This window comes from Branchiostoma floridae, chromosome 13 (assembly GCF_000003815.2).
Source record: "Branchiostoma floridae strain S238N-H82 chromosome 13, Bfl_VNyyK, whole genome shotgun sequence".
Classification (NCBI taxonomy): Eukaryota; Metazoa; Chordata; class Leptocardii; order Amphioxiformes; family Branchiostomatidae; genus Branchiostoma; species Branchiostoma floridae.
The window spans coordinates 11,183,255-11,211,242 of record NC_049991.1 but is presented as its reverse complement, the minus strand read 5'-3'; the positions used below and the strand labels follow the sequence as shown (position 1 = coordinate 11,211,242).

The 27,988-nt window shown below is 42.6% G+C and overlaps 5 protein-coding genes and 1 pseudogene across 6 annotated transcripts; 3 read left to right on the top strand and 3 right to left on the bottom strand.

Annotated features, from left to right (window-relative positions):
- Positions 1 to 3,389: 3,389 nt before the first annotated feature.
- Positions 3,390 to 19,246, bottom strand: LOC118428498 (probable ATP-dependent RNA helicase DHX40). Its single transcript, XM_035838583.1, has 18 exons — positions 19,084 to 19,246; positions 18,379 to 18,524; positions 17,981 to 18,100; positions 17,487 to 17,720; positions 17,023 to 17,221; positions 16,532 to 16,631; positions 15,905 to 15,991; positions 15,424 to 15,495; positions 14,974 to 15,084; positions 14,379 to 14,459; positions 13,797 to 13,954; positions 12,910 to 13,024; positions 12,122 to 12,230; positions 11,596 to 11,690; positions 11,086 to 11,158; positions 9,136 to 9,222; positions 5,454 to 5,592; positions 3,390 to 3,706 (listed from the first exon to the last, which is right to left on the bottom strand). The coding sequence occupies exons 1-18, from the start codon at positions 19,244 to 19,246 to the stop codon at positions 3,582 to 3,584; spliced, it is 2,214 nt and encodes a 737-aa protein (XP_035694476.1). The 3' UTR covers positions 3,390 to 3,581.
- Positions 19,247 to 19,921: 675 nt separating this feature from the next.
- LOC118428996 (late histone H1-like) lies at positions 19,922 to 20,568 on the top strand. The gene has a single exon (XM_035839330.1). The coding sequence runs from the start codon at positions 19,983 to 19,985 to the stop codon at positions 20,496 to 20,498; it is 516 nt and encodes a 171-aa protein (XP_035695223.1). The 5' UTR covers positions 19,922 to 19,982; the 3' UTR covers positions 20,499 to 20,568.
- A 162-nt stretch (positions 20,569 to 20,730) lies between these two features.
- LOC118429043 lies at positions 20,731 to 21,523 on the top strand (annotated as a pseudogene).
- A 711-nt stretch (positions 21,524 to 22,234) lies between these two features.
- LOC118429012 (histone H2A-like) lies at positions 22,235 to 22,947 on the bottom strand. The gene has a single exon (XM_035839351.1). The coding sequence runs from the start codon at positions 22,912 to 22,914 to the stop codon at positions 22,537 to 22,539; it is 378 nt and encodes a 125-aa protein (XP_035695244.1). The 5' UTR covers positions 22,915 to 22,947; the 3' UTR covers positions 22,235 to 22,536.
- A 248-nt stretch (positions 22,948 to 23,195) lies between these two features.
- On the top strand, positions 23,196 to 23,702 carry LOC118429032 (histone H2B). Its single transcript, XM_035839375.1, has one exon. The coding sequence runs from the start codon at positions 23,230 to 23,232 to the stop codon at positions 23,590 to 23,592; it is 363 nt and encodes a 120-aa protein (XP_035695268.1). The 5' UTR covers positions 23,196 to 23,229; the 3' UTR covers positions 23,593 to 23,702.
- A 790-nt stretch (positions 23,703 to 24,492) lies between these two features.
- On the bottom strand, positions 24,493 to 27,106 carry LOC118428983 (40S ribosomal protein S2). 2 transcript variants are annotated; one of them, XM_035839315.1, is made up of 7 exons: positions 27,057 to 27,106; positions 26,669 to 26,817; positions 26,174 to 26,263; positions 25,715 to 25,822; positions 25,254 to 25,427; positions 24,892 to 25,051; positions 24,493 to 24,717 (listed from the first exon to the last, which is right to left on the bottom strand). In XM_035839315.1, the coding sequence occupies exons 2-7, from the start codon at positions 26,798 to 26,800 to the stop codon at positions 24,560 to 24,562; spliced, it is 822 nt and encodes a 273-aa protein (XP_035695208.1). In that variant the 5' UTR covers positions 26,801 to 26,817; positions 27,057 to 27,106; the 3' UTR covers positions 24,493 to 24,559. The 2 variants fall into 2 exon arrangements, with proteins under 2 accessions (XP_035695208.1, XP_035695209.1); XM_035839316.1 differs by lacking the exon at positions 27,057 to 27,106 and adding an exon at positions 26,984 to 27,042.
- Between the last annotated feature and the right edge of the window lie 882 nt (positions 27,107 to 27,988).

Below are 27,988 nucleotides of genomic sequence, written 5' to 3'. Positions count from 1 at the left end.
CATAGACCAATCGGTAGGCGTGCTCGTGAAGTAGAAATTTTGACGAGGAAATGATCAGACACTGTCCCTTCTGTTATCTCAATCAAATATGTAAATCATTAAGTTATTAGTTGCGTCCATCCTTAGACCTCAATGTGGCGAAATGGGATACAATAAAATCGAACGGCAACAGGTGTGGGGAAATAGATGGGTTAACTCAAGACTGCACAAGGAGACCAGGGACATTACCTGCAAGGTGTATACAAGAGACCACTCTGTTGCAAACTCCTGGGCCCATGTAACCCCTGAACATGCAGGGTCGCAAATCAAAATAACTACGCGACGAGTGGGAAACTAGTGTTAGGCGGGTGAACACCGAATTCGCGATCGTTAATAGCTGTTTGTTGTATATTGGTGTAGGTCTGTGAAGCGACAAATATCAAAGGACAAGGCGAACTGATGCCATGCAACACAAAGATTTTTCATGAACAACATGGCAAATGTCACAACATCTGACATTTTACTCAGACTTTTACTTAACTCCTCCTTGTTGGTCGTTTGGTACACTTCAAACAGGACAGCTTTTAAGGCCAATCACTGCCGTTGTGATTTGAGGCAATTGACCACGGTTACAAGTAACACGTTCCAAACGAGCTCTTTTGCAGGTCCCAATTTGGACCACAAAATGTGAGTCTTTCATCACAATATCCCTTTTGTGAGTAAAGGAGATTAAGTATTTTAAGCTGTTCGGCTTGGCTGCCCAGTTTGTTATGTGTTATAGTTAGTGGCGCCAAGGTCTTGCGGCTACGCCAACACGATGCTGACATACGATGCTGGTCTTGACGGCTAAATCCAGCGCGTGGAACCTTAACTCAGGGAGAGTTCATGTTTATCATAGGATGTACACTTTCTCAGACTGATGGATTCATGCTCACGTAACTGTTCCTGACCTCTAGCTACTGCTAGACTTACCTTTCAAGGTTAAAGTTTAGGACATTTCAATGCGGTGGCAGATACCGAGTATTGCGGCACGGTATGAACGTTTTACTCGCCAAAGATGTGCCCTTGGCCTCTTGTCCGAATTTAGCATCTCTCTGTCAGCTTGATGCTGTTTCAGGAGTCTGACGTAGCTTTGCTGACTTGGGGCAACCGTCAGGGTACAATGTTCGACTCTCCGGATCTACTACCGACAGGTTACAATAGAATCCGGACCATTTTGGCAGTCGAATGGTTCTTTGGCTTTTTCAAGCTAGAAAGTTTAAACACACAGGTGTACCTCAGCGTGTTACTGCTCTCTCGTTGTAATAGAAAATGAAGGACATTCAGGTCTCAGTCAGGGTCGGGTTAGGTTTTCTCTGACAAAGAAACACAACCCATAATATCGGCCCTGAACAATCGCTGTGTGTAAAATGGGTGACCCAGGAGGCGTCGTCCCGATGGCTATCGAACAGTCATCACTCAGACAAGCTCCAGAAACACCTGTAGTGGACAGTCGGCTTCCGTCCTATTGTTGGCCCGGAGGTGATACCGGTACTTGGCCCGGCTGGAGCACCGCATGGCGCCCGCAGTGCGTGTTGATGGTCACCAAAGCACCGCAGCGGAGTGCCCAGACCGGCAGTGATCTATACTTTTGTGGCCATTTATCAATGCTGATGTACAATGCATTACTTTTATCCTATCTTAGTTGGCATTACAGCAGTAAGTGACACCTCTTAGGTAACCCTAGCACAACAACAATCCACCAGTGGTTGTCTGCTAGCTGTGGTGTGGACCCCTTGTTGCATCCCGTCCCATGATGCATCACGCGGAACACAACTTCAGGAACTTTTGGTCAAGAAGATTGAAACTAGTATCTTCCCTCTCCAGCGAAAATTACAAGATAGGGCTCTGTCATAACGATCTGTATAGAGGATCTAGAAATACGTGCATACTACCATGACGTCGCAAGTCTACCACTGTCGGTAAAATAACCGTTGAGACCCGCTTTCTGATTTTCAGCTCTATAGTGGTCTGAGTTCGTTCCTTCCTTCAGACCGTTGTAGTGCCTATTGGCATATAAAACAGCAAGTTCCTCGCTGTTTCTGAAGCAGGGTTGCCACCCGTTTCAATTTTAACGTGCTAGAGGCACATCCTCGAACACAGATTCCCCAGGACTGAACAGGAGTCTGGGTAAAGAGTTGCAAATGACTTTTTCAACTGGAGGCTGCTACTCAGAGCCAACCAATGTGAATCCCACTGCACTGAGCTGGCCCCATGTACTGAGGGCAGAGCGCCCGCTACTCCTTACCGGGGTCACTTTATTAATGTTTTCCTATCTTAGCACAGTGGGCGGAGCTGATGTTACAAGATCAACTGTTCTGTCAAAGCTGAAAACTGAAGCTACTACCAGCCTCACCGCAATGGGTAACTTCTTACACACAGGGTCATGTGGGTCAAGTCCCCCATGTCTATAGCGTTGACCTTCGCAAAATGTCAAGGTGAAATGCATGGAGAATGTGTGTCCTACCTGTGTATCTTGACTAAGCCAGTGAGAAAAAGACCAGAGATTGGCAAAATCAATAAGGGTGGAATTCGTGCATCTGTTGGTCAGCATACAATACCTTTTTGAAGCCTAAAAAAATAAAAAATAAATTGAGCGTTTCTGAATATTTTGTGCTAAGAACAGGTAGTCATATCAACTACCCTGTGTTGAAATGAGGGTTAGACAATTGTGGTAGAAAATTCCCAATGTTGGAGGCACCTGGAACAGCTCAGCCCCAGTTGGACCAAGGAGCTTTCATCAACAAGAGAGAGCATCAGCATGAAAGCTCCTTGGTTGGACAAAGCCAGGCTTCCCCTTCAGGTTTAACTTTGTAGACTTGCTGACACAGTTTCTGAGGGGATCTTCCTCATCACTGGTTAAAGAGGCACATTCCGCTATGATTACCCGCACCATGTACAACAGTGGGATCAAACTGGAGCTTACACCAAACACTGCTCTGAGCTGGCACAGCAGAGTAAACATACATCACCACAAGCATGGGTCTGACAGACGTCTGGTAAAGCTTATCAGAAAACCACATATCACTACTGCCAAAACCAGGACAGGTCTGAGATGGTTGGATGGAAGGAGAAAAGTTGGCTGCAATCAACTGGCTCAGAGGGACATTTTCAGTTCAGCAGGCAATACAAGATGTAAAACTGCATCTTTAGATCTCTAGCAAAAAGGGACTGGTAATATGTCAACCACCTTAGGGAAACTTCTAATTATTCTGAAGCCAAAATACAAATGTACTCTACCAAACCTGTTAGATCTGGAACCAGCTCGGTACAGTTTTTTTAAGAAAAAGGAATTGACACAACATCAAAACCTAGGTAGATGTGAAGGTATTAACAACTAGAGATAACCAACTCAGTAATGTAAACATATCTGTATGTCTAAAACTGGTTGACACCTTTTAATGTGGACAGAAAATATACAAGCAAGGTAATACCAGAATCATGTAAGTGTTGAAAGATAGCATCTGAGAACACACTTGATTTATCAATGTCAAAGTATGTACATTTATTTCAGTCGTAAGAACATGTGAAGCCAGAGCCTTGCACCAGTGGAAAGACTTGTGTCATCTCTTGGCCTTCCCTCTAGCCTCCTTCCTTTGTAGGTACCTGAGTCGTGCCTCGGAGATGGAGGAGTCATCGTTCCTCTTCGCAAGCTTGCTGACATCAGGGATGAGGGAACTGGAGGCCTCTGAAATAACATACAGTATATAGTCATTATCAATAACCCAAAAAAAAAACACGACATGTGTCAACAAGTTTTACACAGGCAGTTTAAGGCCTGTGACACCTGTAGATTCTCAGTCGAGCAGTTATATGGGCATAACTTTTGATGTAACCATCTGTTTTCAACAATTTTTGGCCAGTTAACGTAATTCACCCATATTCAAAATATGATGACAAGAAAATTGTGGATCCTCAATATTTTGGGTTTAAAAAATCATTTTTTGGTAAAAAATAGGGATGCTATTAAAATGGGTCTGTGCCCACTATGAAATGATTGTCTAACTGAGTCATATTTTCTGGAGTAATAGATTATATCTCTGTGATATCTAATATGCCTGGGGATCTTGCCGCTATACCTAGGTAAGGCTCAATTTTGGGGCAAAAACAGAATTTTTTGACAATTTTTTGGTATTTTTCGTACAAATATCAATACAGCCACGGAAATCAAAGATATTGCAAGAAGACCCGCTTGATTTCTGAAGGTCTAAGGCTTAATGAACCTAAATCTGCCCAAAACTCGTAATAAAACTGGTGCCCTGATGTGGGCAGGGGCCGACGAAACACTACTTACCCTACAAGAACTGCGCCGAAGTAAGACATGTTTGACTGTACGTAACATTAACCGATAGTAAAATATGAATGTTTTATGTCTGTTTCTGTTAAATCGCTGTTGTATCAATGCGAAATTTCGCAAGCAGTTAGCCTTATAAGGCATCAGTCAACTGCCATACAATCATTTTGGGCTAGAAATACCGATTTATAGCATTATTTTGCTGTTTCCTTGAAGTATGAGCGCCTCGCTGTTTTCCCGCCACTCCACACCCCGGGAGGTCGGAACACATGTTCGGACTGTACCACTTGCAGCTCTCGCGGGGGTGCCCTTTTGTTAACCGCTTCTAGTTATGCCGATATTTGATAAAAAATAGATCAATATCTTTAGCATTCAACATTAATAAGTCTCAAGAAAAGTAGTTAGTGTGGCCCGTGCATCGTAAGTTCCTGTTTTCGCAATGTAACATTAGGTACTGACATTGGACCGTTCTAAAAACGCTCCGGCCCGGCGGGGTTACCTGAGGTCACGCAGTGGTTCGAATTTCATGTTCGACCAAAATTGTCACAGGCCTTAAAGTGCCCGTGTAGCACCATGCTTGTTGTAATTAGGATTAGGAATGTGGTTACCATAGCAAGTTTGTGATGGAACAGGAGGTAGGTTCTACTGATGATTATGTGGGATTTTTTACTGTATGTAACCAGAAGGGATGACCCCCCCCCCAGCCTTACAACAACTACATGTAGTACATTGTCAGCACCGCCACATATAGAGTGAGTCATTACAGCTGACTCTATCAACATCCTTCTTATTTTCAGCAACTTATAGGGCCATTACTTCACATCAAAGTTGTGTCACTCCAACAACTACCCAACAAGTTTCACTTTCACAACTTCACTCATGGCTACCTCACTGGTGTCACTTCCACCCATGTCATGGCTACCACACAACAACTATTACCCATTTTTGCATCCCACTTTTTCATGTGTACAATTGCTGGCGAATTTTTTTTCAAAATCAGGCAAATATCAATGCACGAAGATGTCATCCATAAAATATACTGACTGTGGCCTTATGTATCACTTAAAGAATGTGTCACAGATGGAATTGCACAATGATTTACTGGCTCCCATGGCCCTGAACGAAAACTTGACAGGAGTACCTTGACCTCCCAGAAGTGGTTTGTGTACATCCTGTGCAGTTGGTGTGGGCTCATCAGAGATCAGCTGACAGCCGCTGAGCGAGGATAGGTCCAGCTGGTGCAGCTTGGGAAGCAGGTCCTGCACCCAGCTGTATCTGACCTGAAATGTCAACGTGTCATCAAACTATGATGCAATCATGGGAAATGACAGTCACCTTACATACATACATACATACATACATGTACAAAATGTACATACAGACAGATCACCCCAAACAGTGGACTATAATTTGATACATTTCCCTGTGAAGAGTTTGTTTACTAGTAGTGTTACAATACAGTAACACTTGAGTGTCATGGAGTAAACATGTCTGAACTGGCACTCTGGAACCTGTAGTTGTTTTGTCCTTCATCCCCTAATTAATAAGACAACCTGCCACCACTGAAGGATGCTACATAACATTGCAGAACCCATTCAGCACTATCAAACAAATGTCTGGTAAAAACTGTCAGTATTTAACAATTCCTTAGTGACTAGATGCAGAAGTCACTGTTCTTAGTATTCCTCTGCACAATGAGGCGACACAGTTTTCATGATGAAGCACAATTAGAATACAACTGTAGGTCATCTCAGGACATCTCCCAAAAGATTGTTTAATCCAGTTGTTAATTAGACGTTCCTACTGACAGTGAGTTCGCATAAGGCGCAGAGCTGCGACCCTGCTGCAGTTTGCCTGACATCAACAGAATGTTGGAGATAGTCATCAGTCCAGAGTTATGGCTGCAGATGCCAATTACTGGACATTTTGCAGATTTGGCACCTCCACAGGCAAAACCTTATCTAAGTGTTGTTTTAAGTCAATTGAAGGTTCAAATGAAGATTGCTATAAAGACAGGGTTCTACAAATTTTGAAAAATCCACAGTCCTTATTGGGCCTGTAAGTGGTCAGAACCAACTTTTCACTGCACCTGTATTTCAACACAATTTCAGGACAGACTTTAATCAAAAAGTAAGTTATACATGTATATATAGACAGGCCATCTGGAGGATGCATGAAGAAATGGCAATGGCCCAATTGGACAAGCACACCATGACATGGACTGCCCTGATTGGTGCATCAACTGCCCCTTACTGATGAGCCATGCTATGAGTTGCCACATCATGGCCAGGCTCTCTAGAGAGTAAAGTTGCAGAACCTGAATATGATCTCTGGTAGGTACAGTCAGATGGAAGGTAGAAATTAAAGAAAATGGAGAGAGGGTTGTAGACAGTTGCGTTGAGTCAGCCATGCCTAGCTTGTAATATGTTCTTCAGATGGGGAGAAATGACTATACTATATCAAAAGATTAAAATCATACATGAAACATTACATGGACATTTCCCAATAGTAAAATATGTAAAATAGAATAGTAGTATTGATAGGCAAATAGTAGAAGTGCTTTTCAAAAAGAATTGCCGATAAGCAATACATAGATGGATAAGCAATTCATGGATGGCATTGCAACTTTAATTCTTCCAGTCAGCACTTGACATATTTTGCTCTCAGCTGTAGCAACCGGCACATGGAATTGATTCTGCCCTGAACCCAATTGGCAAGCAGCAGAGACTTATTTATACTTTCTTATCATGATCAGGCAGTCTTTGGCAGGGAATAAATGGACCTGGAAATACTTGATATTGACCTTCACTGCCACAAAGGGCCCTGCCAGGGTACCACAGTATACATTTGCACTTCATCAAGCCCTGTCACATTTACACCATTCTCCATGTGTTCCTACACACCAAGTCATTGCAGCCATTGAAAACAAAACAATTCACTTGAGTACTTCCAGCAATATCTGATTAAAATGCCGTAGGAAACACAGTGGCAATGAGAAAAGGTAAAGAAATCCTTTCTCTGTGCATTTCCCAGATGATGTAGCCTGTGTACCGTACACAGGCTACATCATCTGGAAAATGCACAGAGATAGGATTTCTGTACTACCATCCGATTTCTAACAGGGCTCTTTGCACTCCCCTTTAGGGCAGCGAGTGCAAGGAGCCCCGGTAGAAGTTGAATGACACCCAGGCTACATGTGATGAGGATCCCTCTTTGACATCTCAAGGAAGAAGCATCATTTCATGTCTTCTCTAAGATAGGGCAAATACATGAATAATCATCACCCACCAACATACATATATGTAACGTTATATGTACATATACAATGTATATTCATACATGTACAATGTAGTGGCATTACTACGTACATTTAATGCCTGAGAGTTGGAAAAGTTGTATCTATCTGAATATGGATGAACTAAGACAGAAGTTTTCTTTCTCCCAGACTATTTCTATATCCATTTTGAAAATGAAATATTACTGTACTACATGTACGTTGGTACTTCCTGGCCCCATCAGTGGTCCTGCCCAGTGCAGTTCAGTCTTATCTCCCAGCACATCTTAATCATGCTTGACATGCCATAATGATTCCCCCTCCCACCCACTCTGGTGCCAGCTCTGACACAAGGAGAGCTGATGGCACATATATCATGTTCCCAAAATAATCAGGACAGGCCCAGGGTAACAGGACCCTCCCCTCCTGATTGACAGGAACAACTTTAGATCACAAATGTACACAGTGGCACATACTGCACCTCTGGGTCAGGCTTATATACTCAGCTATATGGGATAGCTGCACAATTTGATTTAAGCTGGCTGCTCCTGCAGTATACAGCAATACAATGGTGAGGGATGAACCATAACGAACTGTAGGAGTAGGCAGGAGGACCATTTTAATTCCTTTGCCTCACAGGAAAATGTTAAGAAATACTCCCAGCATTCCAAGGGGAGTACACAAAAGTCTGATATCAATTCAGCATTTTGGCTGACATTGTTGGATTTTGAAAGAATGTTTTCTCAATAAACCCATTCATCTTCATCATCTCAAGTCACCCCTCTATAGGGACTCTGGAGAAAATGTATGAATTGTGTTATGACGTATCCATTTGCAACATCCTAATGGCTAAAATCAATTCCCATAAACAGCACAAAAGCCTAGGTTTGTTCGATATATGTAATCTTGGACACATATAAAAGCCCATAAGAAAACCAAGATGGTGTACCTGACTATTAATGAAGCTTTACTACCACCTGACAGTATTAAAGTATCAACATTTGGGTGGGGGGAGACAGGCTGTCAGTCATGGCACAATCATACCATGTGGCATTGTCTTCTTCATACGCCCACAGGAACAAGGAATGTGACATAAGTGCAGGTTCCACCCTTCCTCAGCAGTGATCTTGACCTTGCAGTCTTTTAATTAGAAGCAGTTGTTTCCCTACCTGCACATCTGATTGTGATTTAGGTTATACTGGCAGAGTTCTGCAAGATGTGCTGCCACTTTTCTATTGTTTCCATATAGCGTGGACGACAGTATTCAAACACATGTATACAATAATGAATTGGATATACATGTATATTCAAGTTTTGTTCTTTGACCGCTTCATTTGTGATATCATAATTATTTCAATGAAACATCGTTTTTTGGAATGTGATGAGCTCATGTAGATATATACTACAGTTATCTTCTTCACCAGTTCCAAAGAGAATCAATCTTCTCAAAGGTAAACATGAACAGAAAGGGATACAAAGTAGTTGTATACCATCACCATACAACAGATTGATAAAAGACAGCTGAAGAGATGAAGATAAGCCAACTGACCGGACAGACTGTTCTCATGTAGACCTTGGATGTCCACACCACCTCATGGAAAATCACCCAGTCCAACTGGGCTTCCTCTCCAAACAGCTGAGGAATACAACATGGACATCCTCAAATGTAAGTTCAACTGTGACGGTAATCAACATTATGATACAATTTCAAACTTTATAATCGTACACAAAAATAAGGTGCTTACCAACAACCTTTTGATCAGTCCTCTGATCCTTTTCAAGTTGTTATGACCTATGTCACATATCCAGACCGGAAGTGTGACATCAGCAAAGGGTCAAAGGTGCATGGAAGTTGGTATCGGCCCCCGTCTCGGTTAAGGGAAGGTTGATTTTGTGTACTTCTTTTTTAAGTTTAAAATTGTATCATAACGTGGACATCCGTCATGAAATCTTCATAATAACATAGGGCCAAACATCTGCATACAAATCTGTAGACTTTACAGAGATCTACACATGTAAGAGAAATTCTATGTTAACATATGTACACATGAACATCAAATATATGCCTGTTCCTTAAGCATATTTCCCATAGGACATCAAATTTACAACTTTCCTTGATCCATTTCTATAGTTTTTACTTTAAGATATAGAGCAACAAGTAAGTAGCATTCTCCATGTAGATGCCTTAATTTTGTAGCCTACATCAAATATTTGTTCTATTTTACAAAACAAGCGGATGCAATTTGTACATTGTTGAGAGATTTTTATCTAAGACTAAGATGTTGACAAAACAAAAATTTGAAATCTGGAGAAAACTACATGAACCACCAAGACTACTCTTTATTTACAAAACATGATCAGAAATATTTTAAAATATATTACTATAAGTACTAGGAACTGATGAGGAAAACTTTATTCAGACAATACTACTAGTGTTACCACGTCATTTTAATGTACTGTAAGAAAAAAACAACAGGAAATCATTACAACTTTTATCTAAGTACCTAGATCATACACCAAAGGGATTACCATGAATCTTGTATCAGATGATATAGTGATGTTATATTTGGCATTTCAGTCTAAATGTTTTTAAACAACCTTTTGTTTAAAGACATATCATATGATATTATCATTCTGAAATTTTTCCTGAATAACTCAGATGTCTCACAGAGATTGCATGTCTCATAAAAATAAGCAGGCACTTGCAGTCTTCTGGAATGACTTTGATTGACATTTCTTGACCTTTGCAACCAAAGGTTATCTCTTGTCCTTTGTTGTCAAATTGGAACTACTGAGTTATGTGGGCCATGTTTTCCTAAGACTGATGAATGAAATGTTTGTCCATAGACAACCACAGAGCAAAGAACTATAACACCTTATTCAGACTTGTAGGACTATTTCTTTCTTTATCAACAATCAAAACATTTCATATCAAAACTGCCTTGCAAACGTGCATTCCAGTTTAGGGCCGAGAAACATTTCCTGAGAAGGAATTCCATACTTGTTGGGAATTTCCGCTTCACATTTGTAAATTTCATACACTCAACTGTCAACACAAAAGTTAGACTTGTGTGAGGTAGTATGTTTTCAAATTAAAACACTGTTGTAGAGGCATAGTGTGGATTATATGGTTCAGTTTGGAACATGTTTTCACACCATGAGGCATTATTATGGGTATCCTAAACATGTAACGCTAGTTCACCTTTATCCATGGGGTAACCGATATCCTTTGCTTTCAAAAACAGTATTTAGGAATAAAGTCAACTGACAATGGTTTCAAACTGCAATATTTTGAAAATATTAAACCAATGTAAGTCGACCTGATATCACTCAGTACTGTGCTTTGATAGCAATGGATATATGTTGAGCGCAGATAAAGGTGAACTAGAGTTACCTTGTACTATGTGTCTATGAGGATGAAATACAGCAGACAGTATGTTGCATATGTCCTATGGCAGAGCAGAGAAATATTTGATAAGGCCATGTGACAAGCACTCACCACTGAGGATGGATGAATGAAGACGGTGGAGGCGTGGCCATCCATTGTTCGGAAGCTCCGGCCTGTGGCAGATCTAAGAAGAAAAGAATGGACCTAAAAATTCTAACATTGCAATAACCAAAAACTAAAATGCAAATTTTAGAAGACTTTCCTATCATGCATAGATGTCTCAAGTGTCATTAGCTTGTCAATCAATGCTGGATATTTAACCCCTTCCTCCAAACTTTGTCTCCTGACAGTTTTGTGATCTGAATCTAGTCAGTACACCTGTGGTTACAGCATGGCCTACCTCCTGGCTAATCTCAGTACACCTGTGGTTAGAGCATGGCCTACCTTCTGGTTAGCCAGTACACCTGTGGTTAGAGCATGGCCTACCTTCTGGTTAGCCAGTACACCTGTGGTTAGAGCATGGCCTACCTCCTGGCTACTCTAGTCAGTACACCTGTGGTTAGAGCATGGCTACCTCCTGGCTACTCTAGTCAGTACACCTGTGGTTAGAGCACAGCCTACCTCCTGGCTATGTGGTTGAAGAAGCCGTCGCACAGCGCCCTCCTCAGCAGCTCACTCTGGGAACCTGCCAGCTTCTGTCTGGGGAAGTCTGCTGACTGGACATATATGTACATGGAGGGGGACAAAGGCAAGGATGTAACTGATAGTGAGTGAAGTGAGTGAGTGTTGGCATCATTGACTCTGAACAGGATTTGCTATAAAAATAGCACACATCATATCTTAGAACGAGAACAAGAACCCCCTATACAGTAGTCATGCGTATAATGTACATGTACTAGAAAAACCCTGTCTATATTCTTTCGGTGACTATAAAGTTTTATTCATCTGCATTTATCTACATTTAATCTGAATATTGAAATCAAAATGACAATAAAAACTTTCCCTTAGTAGATGCTGAAAACACCTGTTGCACATTTAATTTAAAAGAGACAAAGCAGAATGATGGAAGGCAATTGGCACAAAATGTCATTTGTGATCCAGAGTCTTCATGTTCTACTCTACCATTCCTATTGTTCCTTGTTCTGACCTGAGTTTGCTTGTCCAGGATCCCCTGCAGCTGCTGATGTATGCTCAGGGCCATCTTCACCCCTCTCCAGTGGATGTAGTTCTCTCTGCACCATCGAGCTGGGGAGTCACTGCATACATGCAGGGGTGGGTATTAAGAATACAGTAGAAGCCAGCAAATTGTACAACAGATTACCGCACACTTCTGTTAATTGCATGGGATCCCCAACCTGAAATCTGTGCGGTCCAGCTGGATAACTTTGTATTGTTCCACCACCCACGTAATTCCTCGAAATCGGAATACACTGGCAAATGTGGTGTGCAATGATAAAGCTCCTACTGTACTACTGTATATATATAATGTACTTCTCTCAAATATTTGTGCAATTGCCTACATCACAAGTCAAGAATGTCCAGGAGACATGTTCAGCAGCTGGATAGGCAGTCCTTGGTAAAATAAGTTGATTGCATATAGTTCAAAAGAGACTCCTAGTGACCAATTCTAATACTGCAACTGACTACAATAGACCCTTTCTGGATCCAACAAACTCTGGTGATATTGTGAAGTCTCTTGTGAGAGTACTATCTGGTACCAGTGGTAACACAAATGAGTTGGGCGAAAGCGTGTGCTGGATGGTAATCGTAATAGGACTATTTCTAATTCTAATCAGAGCCTGGCTACCATCCTTGTAGTTTATCCTTGCTCTAACTGACTTGCTCTCACAACAAGCATGGGAAAAACAAGATGGTACCAAGGCAAAGTTTCAACTGGAACAAACATGAAGTTTGGTATGTTTTATGCTTTCCCACCTTTCTTTACTTTTCTGGAAGACTGTGAGCAGTGTAGTGAAGTCATTACTCCCCCCTGCCAGGTGAGCTAACCTCTGGTGACACTGCTGAGCCTCCACCTGCTTCTTCCCCTCAGCTGGAACATCAACATAACAACAAGTCAGCACTAAGGCCACACCGATTTAATTTCTTGGTTCACGGATTCGCTCGCTCCTATTTTTTGGGAAAAAAAATAAAAATAAAAATTACCACTCAGCAAATTTTCACCATTAATGAAACCATTCACCAACTTTCTGGTGTAGCAAATTGGCCTTTATATTATAAGCTCCTTAAAGTGTGGGTACAGGTGCTGTTACTGTACAAAAATAGTGTTTTCATACTTTTTTCAAGCTGAAAACTTTTTTCTTTATGTTTTGGATTAGCCGTTACCTTTACCCCAACCATTTTACGATTTTTATTTTTATTTCGCCCTCTCGCTCCATATTTTTTATGAAAAAATCCGTGAACCAAGAAATTAAATTGGTGTGGCCTAAAGGAGTACCCAAAAAAATGTGAATGAGGTATGGCTCCCTTGTCTATTTCCTTATTTGTCATATTTGTGTTATAATCTACATGCTTGTTATCTGCAGTGTGCAATGAGGCATTATTTTGTGGCTTCCAATAAAAGGAGTCCTTGTAAATGTTCTGGGATCCTCATCCAGATCTTCATAAATGTCTGACTACAGTTAAGCTACAAAACACTCACTCACTATCCAGTTTACCGACCATTGATCCCCCTCTTGCAAGGGTTGGACATTGCTGGATGTCATAAATTCAAATCCTTCTTCCTTAGCTATCCCATTGAGAGATCATCAAAGTACAGACAATTGCCAATATAAATAGATCTGAAGTTAGATTACAGCTGTTACCAGGTCTGATGAAGACATTTTCCACAGACAGCATGGCAGCGATGGGCAGCAGCAGGTCCTGGCAGCCGTGGGAGCCTGAGGAGATCACAGCCCTCGCCAGGCCTGGGGGCAGGGGGTACTGCACCAGGAGCCTCCCCAGGGGGGTCACACGGCCAGACCTGTTCACAGGAAACACACACAGTTAGTTTGGGGGGGGGGGGGGGGTGGGGGGGCTGGCGCTAAAGTAACAGTCTCTCCAGGGGGGTCACATGGCCAGACCTGTCCAGGAAACACACCAAGTTAGCATGGGGGGAGGGTACTAAACCACCCCACCCCCCCGGTTGTCACTTGGCCAGAACTGTTCACAGGAAACACATAGAATTAGCAATATATAACAAGAAAGCCAGACCTATATGATACATCATGTATTTGATAGTACCAACAAATACACCATCTTAATTCTTATATCTGCAAGAAGAAATATCATTGCCAGAGAAGTCAGGCATTTACAGTTTATAAAACTTTTGTCACCAGGGAAATTTCTCATGAGATATGTATAATGATATACAAAAATTAAAGTGAGCAGAAGTTTGAATAACCCACCTGTCAATGGCATCAAAGTAGAAGAGTTGTTTCAGTGCCTCTAACAACATGCGCTCCTCGGGTGGGTCCAGGTAGTGAAACCTGCAGTAGTCAGGTACAGGATGGACTAACTGTTAGATACCCAGTCCCTCATGTCCCTCAACTCACAAAGTGAAGCTGATCTTACATTTAGAGCATTTAATGCTATTACAAAAGTCATGATAACCCCACTTGATATGGGATGTGTCGTTGGAGTGAAAAGGAGTCTTGTTGAATAATACCTATTAATTGAAAAGGTTACATGCAGTTCTGGAATTTGAAGAAATGTTCCAAACTACAATTTTGTTTAGTTCAAAAGGCCTGGAAAACGTCAAAACAATCCCTTTCAATCTGCACTCATCAGAGGCTTGCATGTCTACTGTATGTCATTTTCTCATTTTTAACCAGCCATTTGATCTCCTCTTGCTAGCTGCAAAGGCATGTATCAAGTTCTAACAGTGCAGATACAGTGACTTTGCCAATCTACCTATACTCCCCACATATACACACACCATGGCTACAGCCAACCCACTAGTGTAGTGCAGCCAGTATTTGACATCAATCTGGTCCTGCCCACCTGAGGACATTGTGAATCCCCATGGACTTGAGACTGAGCACCACACTGGTCAGGCTGGTGCGCTGGATCTCTGGCAACATGTCCTCAGGCATGCACTGGTCATAGAATTCTCTATGTAACAGAAAAATAACACAGGTTCTACATATGCAGATTGAGCAAATGAACAAAACAAACAAGGATGAAGGTAATCACTGATGAAAATATTGAAAATTGTATGCAGTTTGATCAGGAAAGACTTGATGTGAATCATCACTTTGAGATGTGAATCATTAGTTGCACATATAAAATTATAATCAAAACATATCGGTCTGATATCTGCATTGTGTTCAGAAAAAACAGTAGGCAGAATTTCAAACTCTCCATTCTTGTGTTAGATGGCTCGACTATATAAGTAGCAAACCATGGCTCAAAAGAGCCCCCTATTGGCCCTTGTTAGTATTGCAATCTTACCTGTTGTATAGTCTGTAACACCTGCCAGGTGCTGTCCTACCAGCTCTCCCTGCTCTCTGGATGGCTTCTGATCTACAGTTGGACAATCATGCCACATTGTACAGACAGTCAGGATATACAGAACAGCATCTCTGACTTCGCAAATTAAATATGCGTACCAGTATAATAAACAGTTGACTTCTACATTCGAGAGGGGGCCTTCACACTTGGCCGTCTCCTACCAAGAGAGCACTCTGTGTGTGGCTAAATATACCTGTCCATTGATAAACACAGATATCAGAGGGATTTGTCTTTGTCTTTGATACCGTATCATGGAGGAATTGACCTGTGTAGAAGAGAATTTTACTACTTGCAGTGGAACAGACAAATTTGGTTGTACATTTGTATCTGGTTTATAAAGACCTCTCGTCCATAGATGTACTTTTTTAATGATGTAACGTTATTTAACATGTAGAAAAATAACACTGTTAATCACACTTACTTGGATATAGGCACAACCTGGAGGGTGTCCAGTCCTGTCCTGGGGTTGTAGGACAGCTGTTTCACAAAACCGCTGTCCACAACATATCTGAAAGAGAGTGGAGAGAGAAAAAATGTCAGGTAGATATTCAAGAGGAAAGTCTGTTGTGTTTTCCTGACTGCCCTGTTTTATTATATGAAGGTACACAATTAACAGAACCAACAGTCCATAAAAGTATGACAGGGCAGGGCTCGAAATTCATTTTTGGGAATAGGTGCACTGGTGCACCCAAACTAGAAAATTGGGTGCACCAAAATATTTTTGGGTGCACCACATAAAATGAGGTAAAATATCAGAATATCCTAATTGCAAACCTACTAAATTGGTAATTTGAAAGGAGCTCTTTAGAAATTGGAAGTACTATGACAGTCATTCTATTATCTTTCTAACACATAGATGTCAAGAATATGCTGTTTACTTAGTATACTGACATCTTAACATGCATAAGCCTATGAAAACATTTAGGTGCACCCTGTGCACCCACAGAAAATAATTGGGTGCACAGCTCCAATTTTGGGTGCACCTGGGTGCACAAAACCCCAGTATTTCGAGCCCTGCAGGGGGACTTTAAGAAAACATGAGCCTTACCTAATGCCATCAATAGTGAGCGATGTTCCTGCTATATTCGTAGCAACTATACATTTCCTAACTCCCGAGTCAGCAGGGGAAAAGATCCTCTGTTGTTGTTCTGCAAAGAAGATGAAAGTATTGTAAATGCAGAAATGTTCGCAGTGGTTTTAAGTTCGCAGTTGTTGCAGTGGCCACTTTGACGCGAATTTTAAACCACCGCGAACATTTTTCCATGGCAGTAAGAGACTACAGTGTACGGTGCTACCACGAACTTAAAACCACCGCGAAAAGTTGTTTTTCCCACTACCGCCCACAATACATGTACCCACGAACTTAAATGCATTTACAGTATTCTAAACATGTAAGATTCCTTGTAATCCATGAATCCTGCAAGGTTTGGATCTATGGTACTGGTACACCATCAAAACACATCCCAAACAATCTAACAATTTACAACCTTCCTCACAAATAGATCGGTTTACAAAATACAAGCCTTATAAAGTAATTACCAGTTGGCATGGATCCATACACGGGTAGGATGAGTAGTGAGGTCACATCAGGGTCTCGCACATCTTCCCTGTAGTCCAGTTCCTCTGACTTCTTGTACAGGATATCACAGGTCTTCTCAATTTCTGCCTGGCCTGTGAGGAACACCAGAATGTCTCCCTGTGGTTGGTCCGTGTGGATGTCCATCACTACTCGCACTGCCTGCAGGGATGAAAAAAATTATCAAATAACTTTCAAGTTTTTTAAATTCATTTGCTAGAGATAGTCATCTCTGTTGTATCTATATACTGTAAGGTCAATACACATGCAATTTCAATGCTGTTTTCTTCATCAGGAAATTTCCCCTTCACCACTATCAGTAATTTCTATTAGAATAGTCATCATCATCCATCAAACAAAGGCTGTCATATAAACAGTTACAGTTGTGAACAGAGTTAAAGGTATGTTGGGGAGCAAGAGAATTTACCTGACTACAGTAACTGGGATTCTTGACATCTTCAGGCTTGATCATGTTACAGTAGACATCCTTTACAGGAAACAGCTTCCCGGGAATCTCAAACACAGGGCAGCTGTTGAAGAACTTGGAAAACTTGCCGCTGTCCAGGGTTGCTGACATCACCACCACCTTCAGCTGATGTCTCCGTACTGAGTCTTCCTCTTCCCTGAGAAACTTTTCCTTCATCAAGCCAAACAAAATGTCCTGTGGAGATAGCAAGAACAGAATATTTACACGTGTTCACTTACTCACTTGAGTATCAGGCTTATTGCTTGTACTTCATATATTGGCGTTTCACAACAGATCTCTTGTCACTTCTGTCCTGACATCATGGAGCTTTAAGATAGCAAATGGACAGCAAATAAGAGCATACAGAAGTACCATCCCACTTATTACACATATATGGCAGGAAAGGGCTTATCGTTCCTGTTTTACTTATGATTTAAGGTCCATCTGAAACTCACCGTGTCCAGGCTCCTTTCATGAGCTTCATCCAGAATGATAACACTGTATCTGCTCAGCTCTCTGTCATCTAGAAACTCCCGCAGAAGGCAGCCGTCAGTCATGTACTTAATCTGTGTGTCCTAAAGGTTCAGACAATCATAGCAACATCGTATTCTGGTAAACTTATTTGATATTTCTAGCGCAAAGGCTTATATTCAGGAGGGGGAAATGCAGTCACAATCGTTGGTACCAAACTTAGCCTTTGATCAAGGTTACATCAAGGCAAGACTCATTCAGACCATGAAACACCACATTGTCTTGTAGTACAATTACTCTACTAGTACTCTACTCTACTCTACTCTACTCTACTCTACTCTACCACTAATGTACATCCTAATGTAACCATGGTTACCCTTACCTGTGATGTGCAGTCATCAAACCTCACTTGATACCCCACTTCCCTTCCCAGGGTGCATTTCATCTCCTGTGCGACCCTGGCCGCTACAGACAGGGCCGCCACTCTGCGGGGCTGGGTCACACCAATCATACCATGTTTACTGCAAAACGGTGGTTAAAATATGAGCTGTTATGACCAACATGATTATAAGGAATTTGACAATGCTCAAACATGTAACGTTACCTACTTGTCCTTGGTATAAGGCCTAAACCATTCCCAATCATCATCATCATCACCATCATTGTTCATCTGAATTACCAGTAATCTATCTGGTGAAGATATGATAAAGTTCATCACGAATACACTTAAGAAAACCGCCTGAAACACCATGCAGTACCTGAATTTCCAATCTGAATTTTCTTTTTCAATGTCTGGCAGAGACATAACTTTTCAGACGTATTTCCAAAGAATTAGTAATGGCTGCAAATTAATGAAAATAGGTACAACAGTCCATTATATCATAAAGTCCTTGCTTTAACTTACTCGCAATTTCAGCACGGAATTCAGCAGTGCATCTCTGTAACCCTTCTTACAAAATGACAACATTTACCATTGCTGCTCAGTGATTGCTGCTACAAATGTTGACTGCAAGTCACTTTGTATTCATATGCCCCCCTCCCCACGTAGCTGGGTTACTAGTAGAAGCGTTTTCAAATTCAACGTTACCTGCTTCGTACAGAAATTGAGGCAGCTGTGTAGTTTTTCCACTCCCAGTATACCCAACAACAACAAGTGCCTTGGATCTGCGTACATCCGCGACAATGTCGTCCTGAAAGTCGTGGATAGGTAGTCTCCGGGCGATGGACTTCTTTGACTTCCTCTCCGCCATTTTTGTTTTCGTCAGAAGTGCTGGGCTTTTGTGGGTTGTGAAGGTTACCTCAAGTCTTGCGCAAGAACTTTCAAAATTACAGAATTCGACCAAAAAATATGTACGGATGCAAATAGGATATGTCTAGACACCCATGCATACATATAAAAAGGTCTCTATATGAGAATTATATTGTCTCTGAGCGGGAGGAAAATCCATGAAGTAAATGTGGAAGTGTGCCGAAGCACTGTTCGAGTGTCTGTGTTTGTAACGTCATTGTACGGTCCCAAACTTATTTTCTGACATTGAACCGTCAAGACATCATTAAAAACATCTTTGTGTGTCTGCGGATAACTTAATCTATAGGAAAAATTGTCCAAAAAATAACACAATTCAACATTTACTACATACTATCTTACGCCCACTTAGTGTTTTCTCAGTGTCCTTGAAATTCTCTTTCATCAAACGATATATCATGGTTAAAATCAAATTAGGGAGGATGTCAACAATATAGGCTATGCCACGAGCGAAATCATTCGACTCTGGCGACAACGGTTGGGCTAAAATAAACGCTTAAACTTGAGGTGGAAGCACAACTTCTGCCTCGGCAGCCATTTTTACTCAACTCTGAGGAGCATCGGCTTCGTGCTTCCTATGACGTCCGCAATTGGACTATATAGCCAACACATCAACCATCTTACACTTCAATCCCGCAAAGACTTCAGATCGTACAATCTCGAAATCTGTCCTGGAAATCATGTCGTCCCCCAAGAAAGTCGTGAAGAAGAAGGCTCCGGCCGCCCACCCTGCCTCCAGTGTGATGGTTACTACAGCCGTCACCACCTTGAAGGAGCGCAATGGTTCCTCCCTGGCTGCCATCAAGAAGTTCTGCGCAGCCAACTACAAGTTTGATGTGGAGAAGAAGGCCTTTGTCCTCAGGCGTGCCGTGAAGACACTGGTTGAGAAGGGCACCCTCATCCAGACCAAGGGCAAGGGCGCCTCAGGCTCCTTCAAGCTGAATGTCGCTGCAAAGAAGGCTGCCGTGAAGAAACCCAAGGCGAAGAAGCCAGCGGCAAAGAAACCCAAGGCGAAGAAGGTGAAGAAGTCACCAAAGAAGGCCGCGAAGAAGCCGGCAAAGAAGACGAAATCACCGAAAAAGGCAAAGAAGCCAGCAGCGAAGAAGGCCAAGAAACCAGCTGCCAAGAAGGCGAAGAAGCCGGCAGCCAAGAAAGCCAAACCCGCCAAGAAGGCCGCCAAGCCCAAGAAGAAGTAATTTATTTACTGCATCGACTCACCGGCCCTTTTCAGGGCCACCCATCCACTCAAAAAAGAGCTGTACCACATCCTGTTATATGCATTTTGATTTTTACACTTGGTCATGGAACTAAACTTAAGTTAGAAGAGAGAATTTCACGCTCTTAAGCTGACTTGATAATATTCAATTTGTTATGGAAAAAGAACAAACCACCTTTCTTGGGTACACAGAATGTTTTGTTCTTCACACATTTAGATGAAAACTTATTACCCCTATACTGAAATATAAGACCCCATCCACACTTGGCAAAACGAGTTGTTATTATTGAGTTCTCTTGTCCATCATAACGTTAACGTTACTTCCCATGTCCACTTGGCTTTCATTAGACAGTTGAGCTTTCATTAGACGATCAGAACTAATGAACTCACGTAAGCCCAGTCTAAAAAAACCTAAACAAGATAATTCAACCATCCACACGTGTTTCGTCTAGAAAATTACAAACAATCAATCAATTTACAAAGGTCATGCGAACATCTGCTCGAAAATACAAGAAATGCCCTTTGTCCTCAAACAAAGCCCTTTACTTCCCCTGATTGGCTATTGAGAGAGAGTGACCTGTGATTGGCTAAAGCATACCACTTCTACTCCTCCGAGGTCCGCATAGATGCTAAATATTTGGGGTCACACCAGGGAGTTCGTTAGTACAGCATTGAATCTACATCATGTCTGGACGTGGCAAAGGAGGCAAGGGACTCGGAAAGGGAGGCGCTAAGCGCCACCGCAAGGTGTGCGGACAACATCCAGGGCATCACCAAGCCCGCCATCCGTCGTCTGGCCCGCCGTGGTGGTGTCAAGCGTATCTCTGGTCTCATCTACGAGGAAACCCGTGGCGTCCTCAAGGTCTTCCTCGAGAACGTCATCCGTGATGCCGTCACCTACACCGAGCATGCTAAGCGCAAGACCGTCACCGCCATGGACGTTGTCTACGCTCTGAAGCGCCAGGGCCGCACTCTGTACGGCTTCGGCGGCTAGACTACCCGGCTTGAAACAACGACTCCCGGCCCTTTTCAGGGCCACCCAAATCTTCCCTTAAGAGCTGTATCGTACATGTTATACGGACTGATTACAATTATAAAAGAAGTAAAAAAGTGAGGTATGTGAACTTTTAGGGCGAACGTTCTCTGCAGTCCAAATAGCCACAGTTGCAACAACGACTCCCGGCCCTTTTCAGGGCCACCCAAATCTTCCCTTAAGAGCTGTATCGTACATGTTATACGGACTGATTACAATTATAAAAGAAGTAAAAAAGTGAGGTATGTGAACTTTTAGGGCGAACGTTCTCTGCAGTCCAAATAGCCACAGTTGCAAGCAGGAGCAATAAACCAACAGTCGCAACTGCGGCTATCTCGAAGCAGAGGTTAGAATCCGGCTGTTTTCTTATCGGGCTTTTTAATTTGTAATGTTAGGTTTTGACAGCACAAGAACGACAAAAAGACTCAAAACCTCTGCCTGGAGAGTAGGGCGAACTTACTGTGGCATTGTCCTTCACCAGCGTCATTTCGCGATTTTTATCCGGAAATACGTAATAGTTCAAGCATGGGCGGAGCGAGTCTATGTGGATATAGTATAGCCCCGCCCAAGCATTTCAATCAGGGATGTGCTTAGTGCGACAGACGTTAAAGTTTAATCTCCAAGCAAATGCATTCCTCCGGTGGCATAAAACAGTAAGGAGTTCAGCCGGCAGAGGGGTAAAATTGGCCACCGCGGTTATGTATTAGCCTGGTTGGTGGTTACCAAACCCCAGCCCGATCTCAAGTATCTGTAGTAGTAGTAGTCCACTGTATTCTGCTGATGCAGTGGTCTGGACACTCTGCATCAGCATTCAAGTATCTATCGTGCAGGAAAGATACCTGATACACGAAAGATATCTGAGGTTAGTGTATGGTATCCAGGCTAGTTATGTATATGATGTTGGATAAATGTGGTACAGTACAGTTCTTCACAAGATGTGGGTGGCCCTGAAAAGGGCCGGGGTTTGCAGCGTCCAGTTTAGAAATTAAGCAGATTTGCTAGCGGTCTTCTTGGGCAGGAGCACGGCGTGGATGTTGGGCAGCACACCTCCCTGAGCGATGGTCACGCCGGACAGAAGCTTGTTCAGCTCCTCGTCATTGCGGACGGCCAGCTGAAGATGACGGGGGATGATCCTGGTCTTCTTGTTGTCACGGGCAGCGTTCCCGGCCAACTCGAGGATCTCAGCGGTCAGGTACTCCAGCACGGCGGCCAGATAGACTGGGGCGCCGGCACCGACACGCTCGGCATAGTTGCCCTTGCGCAGGAAACGGTGCACACGGCCGACAGGGAACTGAAGCCCTGCACGGGATGAACGGCTCTTCGCCTTCGCACGGGCCTTGCCTCCTTTACCACGTCCAGACATGATTCACAGATGGTTTTCAGTCTGATTTTACAGAAGAAATGCTGGTAGTCGGTACTCAAAGATATATATACCCGTCGGATGGATATTCCCCAAACCAATAGAAACGCAGTTTCAGTCTCACCAACCAATAGGACAACCTCATATTCGCCGTAATCATTTGGGATGACTCATTTGGGTAGGCACACACAACTTAACTGGGTGCTTTCTACCACGTCCGCAACAAGAACACGGGATCCGGAAATTAGCATAAACTGACTTATAAATACACAAAACGTCCGTCTACCCCATTGTTCGTCAACTACAGCGCTGGGAACAATGCCGCCCAAAAGTGGAAAAGCCGCCAAGAAGGCCGGAAAGGCAAGGCCCGCCGGAGCCAAGGGCAAGAGGAGGAGAAAGAGGAGGGAGACCTTCGGTGTCTACATCTACAAGGTCCTCAAGCAGGTGCACCCCGACACCGGTGTCTCTAGCAAAGCCATGGGCATCATGAACTCCTTCGTCAACGATATCTTCGAGCGTATCGCCGCTGAGGCTTCCCGCCTGGCTCACTACAACAAGCGCTCCACCATCAGCAGCCGTGAGATCCAGACCGCCGTGCGTCTGCTCCTGCCTGGTGAGCTGGCCAAGCACGCTGTCAGCGAGGGCACCAAGGCCGTCACCAAGTACACCAGCTCCAAGTAAATCGACGTGAACCAGAAAAACCACCGGCCCTTTTCAGGGCCACCCAAATCTTTCGAAAGAATTGTATCTGTATTTCTCATTTACTATAAATTGCTTTTGCACTAGCTGTGGATCATGGGATGGGTGCGCATGCGAATGAGTGTAATATCTAACTACTGTGTCGAAGGAAACAACGACAATGCATGTGTCATTACGGTGGGCTTGGTAATTGTGGCTCCAACACAGGCATGATTTTCACCACAACGATTCGCACATATGTACATGGCGCCAAATATTACACCGACGAGGTCCGCAATAGAAATGTCAAGATTAGTTGTACATTGTATTCAAATGTTGGTACCGAAATAAGCATTGCTTCATATTTCTGCTTCGTGATTTTTTTGGATCAGAAAAATGAACATAGCAAAGCTGTTAACAAACACTTGCAGGCCAACATTGCAATTTTCATTGGATAAATCATGCGAACAAATACTACTAGTAGTAGGCAAAATCAAGGGTATGACCATTATGGAATCCATATGGTCATAACCTTGATTTTGCCGAGGATAAATTAAGGGCAAAGACGACCAACTAACTCTATAGATCTAAGGAATACTCCTGTAAATTGTAGGGAGAATTCTTTCCAGAACAGACTGTAAATGTGTAATGGAGTGCAACATACAACACTTACTAGTATGTTGACATACATTTTATCTAGCTGATTTATCCAGCAGATTTTAACCAAATGCATACAACTTGAAATGTATTGTACTGCATGACGTCATGTAGCTTAATTTTATAGTATAAATGATCTTAAAAGGGTAGTGTTATCAGTTGTGTTTCGTGCAATCTGCTGCATTGGTTTTGAATATTTCTTTCTCAATTATCAATAACAAGACTCAGCAAACACAGATTCAGTCTTGTGACTCTTTATTGGTTTAGGCTGTACAGCAAACTGTGCTGTAGCCCATTAGCCATAGATGTCTGACTAGTATGACTTTGGTGCAGGAGGTGTTGCCCTGGTGTGAGCCTTGGCCAGGTAGTCAGTGTACTCCTGGTATGGAGGTTTGGTCAGGACAGTATCCTTCCACAAGTCAGGGGTCAGGTAGGTGTAGGTGTTGGCAATGGCAGCAAACGTTGCCTTGGCTGGAAAAAAAAAAGAAGAAAACATTAGACTGTTTCATAATTTTCAGCTAAATGCCCTGTTTGATTGTAAGTCTAGTCATCTTGCAATTTTTCAATAAAAAAAAAAGAAGACTTTAAATTCATCTTGTAGTCTACCCTACAACCTTCAAATGCCATATTGTTGTTGACACTTACCAAAGTTGCCCAGTGTACGGGTGGAGCCTGTAGCCGAGGTGTAGCAATCATCGATACCCGCCATTTGCAGCAGCTTCTTGGGAACAGGAGCGCTCACGATGCCAGTACCACGGGGTGCGGGAATCAAACGCACCAGAACACTGCCACACTTCCCTGTCACCTGAACAGAAGAACACACAAGTCCATGAAGAGATTGAAAGAATACTATAAACCATAGCATGGATAATTTTTAGTTTATTCATCTTCATTCGGGGAAGTCTATTTCTGTAGTACATGTATTAGCATTCAGGCACTATCATCAAACAAACAGACTAGTGTATCTTAATAACCACACGACACGTGTCAACATTTCTTCTACTGACCTTGCAAGGCACAGTATGGGGCTTGCCGATCTTGTTTCCCCAGTAGCCTCGCCTGACAGGTACGATGGACAGCTTGGCCAGGATGATGGCACCACGGATGGCTGTCGCCACTTCCTTGGAGCACTTCACACCCAGCCCAATGTGGCCGTTGGAATCACCGATTGCCACAAAGGCCTGTTAAGTCAAGTAGAAACATTCACAAGGAATTCTCAGCTGTTTTTCCTTCATAATTCTAATAATTGGAAAAACGATGACCTACACTACTTCATAATATGCATAATGTTATTGGATGTACCATCAGTACTCTGGCATGTGTCAACACACAAAACAGTACATGCTGTTATGATAGTGGTACATGATAGAGTTCATCATTGGTATATCCTATTGTAAATGTACAATAAGTTATCATTTTCATCAAACACATGTTGTATAACAAAATGGCTAAGAAAGGGTAGCAATACCTTGAACCTGGTGCGCTGACCGGCACGGGTCTGCTTCTGAACAGGCATGATCTTCAGCACTTCATCCTTCAGTGCCGAACCCAGGAAAAAGTCAATGATCTCAAACTCCTATAACAGAAAAATGACAAAATAAGGATAAGATCTTCAATGAAGTTAAACAAAATTTATGATACTGTGTAGACATACAATCACTGCATTTACATGTCTCTGACGTCAGTGTCTGGACAGCATGGTGATCAGCTCCCAGTGCATAATGTCAGAAGTTTGTCTATGAGGATGATAGCACACACAACACCGGATGGGACAGAAGTGGTGACTCTAACCTCAAAATAAATATTTTGTTAACTAATCATTCTTTCATGTTTCCTTGTGTCCTGAAAGTTTCTATCTTGTATCTACCACGGTTTACCGAAGGAACGACGATAAAAATCAAAACAACTATAAGATATGAAATAGTACCTTGATGGGAAGTGAGAACAGGTAGATATCCTCCAGGGACTTGATCTTCAGGTCTTTCACAAGACGACCAAGCTTGGTCATTGGCATCCACTGTAAAAAAAAAAGGAAGACGCTTATTACTAGTGATCATCATAAGGATAACTGTAAAAAAAAAACAGAAGTATCTACTTTGTCATCTTGGTGAGTTTCAGAGTAGAAAACACAGGTCACTATAAATTTATAGATGTCTACATGTCTCTGACGTCAGTGTCTGGACAGCATGGTGATCGGCTCCCAGTGCATAATGTCAGAAGTTTGTCTATGAGGATGATAGCACACACAGCACCGGATGGGTCAGAAGTGGTGACTCTATCCTCAAATAAAATTTGACTAAAATGTCATCATAGTTTATCACTAAGCTTTAAACAACATGCTATCGGTGACGTAGGCACAAAGTTGTACAGAAAAAAAGATGGGGAGGGGGGCAGATGGTCGTTCAGACTTGCCGCTACGAACCTCCTTTTCCTCCTTGCCTCCGCGGCCCCGTCCACGGCCCCTGCCGCGACCTCGGCCCCGCCCACGGCCCCTGCCGCGATCCCCGAACCCGCCGCGAAAACCTCCCCTACCGGCTGGAGGTGCGTCCGCCATTGGTAGGTGTTATAGATCTGAGGGAAAACATGGTCGTACTGGTTGAGAAGGAATCATATTTGACCATGCTAAAATGCATAAATTCTCAATAAAAAAGACATTAAGATCTAAAATCTCCACACAACATCATTGTACAATATCTCTATTATGTAATGAAGCTATTTCTAAGGACAGATGGCTGACAATAACGAATTTAGAGACGGATTCTAGCGAATGCCTCCCAACAAAATTTCCACACGTCCGCCATGCTACTCACCCTGCGAAAAAGAAGGCAGATTGAACGTACTGCGCAGACTCGATAGGTCAGAGGTCATCTCAGCAATTTGTGCAAAGAGTGTACTGTATCAGTCGAACCGCAGGTCACCCTAGAACGCGTTATTCTCTAAGATACGGCTTTTGACGCGACCCGATTTGACCCCGCTGCATGGGTGTTTATAACTGCCTGTTGTACAGCAAAAAGACCTCAGACCTACATGATGTTTATACTTTTGCATATCTACAGGTTTTGCCCAGTACAACCATGTAGATATTTCGTGCATTGCCCAACGGCAGCGAACGCTGTTGGCTTTGAAACATAAGCAATTTTTGGTAAGATTATGTTTGCTGGTCTTTTTTACATTTCAACTTCATCCCACGAGATAAATCCACAGCGCGAAAGTCCAATTCCTCACCTTTTCATTGATACCTAAGTTCCCGGGGAAATTTGAAGAGCAACGGGTTTGCCCCGAAATTATGTGACAACATGTCGAATTTCCCGGCATCTTTTTTCGAACGTGAAACCGCACACACTGATCTTTCACTATCCTTACAAATCTCAGACATGAAGTATTGATATCAGTATGCTTGCACATGAATCCCACTTATTCTGGCTTCTGGTTAATGTCAGTTTCATTTCGGTGGGTTTTAAGAAGTCTATTTGCGACGGCAAATCCTGAGCCGTAAGTTTTATCAACTTTTCCAAACGCTGCAACATTAGGCTTGAACTCGCCTGACCCCCACGACACGGAAAATGGAACGTACCGGCTGGGTTCCATCGTTCGAACCCAGATTCGGACCAGGAGTTCGAAACAGATTGACTCAAAATCTGATGTTTTTTAAAAAGTCTGTCTTTGTACTGAAACCCTGTGTCTATGTGTACTTGTCTATCATCATGTCACTTATTATATTGCATCTGACAGTCGGACCCAT

Excerpts from the sequence above, each read along its gene's own strand:
- LOC118428983 (XM_035839315.1), bottom strand. The coding sequence starts at position 26,800 with ATGGCGGACGCACCTCCAGCCGGTAGGGGAGGTTTTCGCGGCGGGTTC. Across the intron at positions 25,052-25,253 it reads CCCATACTGTGCCTTGCAAG|GTGACAGGGAAGTGTGGCAG; the intron begins GTCAGTAGAAGA and ends TCTTCTGTTCAG. Across the intron at positions 24,718-24,891 it reads CCGTACACTGGGCAACTTTG|CCAAGGCAACGTTTGCTGCC; the intron begins GTAAGTGTCAAC and ends TTTTTTTTCCAG.
- LOC118428996 (XM_035839330.1), top strand. The coding sequence starts at position 19,983 with ATGTCGTCCCCCAAGAAAGTCGTGAAGAAGAAGGCTCCGGCCGCCCAC.
- LOC118429012 (XM_035839351.1), bottom strand. The coding sequence starts at position 22,914 with ATGTCTGGACGTGGTAAAGGAGGCAAGGCCCGTGCGAAGGCGAAGAGC.
- LOC118428498 (XM_035838583.1), bottom strand. The coding sequence starts at position 19,246 with ATGGCGGAGAGGAAGTCAAAGAAGTCCATCGCCCGGAGACTACCTATC. Across the intron at positions 15,992-16,531 it reads CTCACTATTGATGGCATTAG|ATATGTTGTGGACAGCGGTT; the intron begins GTAAGGCTCATG and ends ACTCTCTTTCAG. Across the intron at positions 3,707-5,453 it reads ACCACTTCTGGGAGGTCAAG|AGGCCTCCAGTTCCCTCATC; the intron begins GTACTCCTGTCA and ends ATGTTATTTCAG.
- LOC118429032 (XM_035839375.1), top strand. The coding sequence starts at position 23,230 with ATGCCGCCCAAAAGTGGAAAAGCCGCCAAGAAGGCCGGAAAGGCAAGG.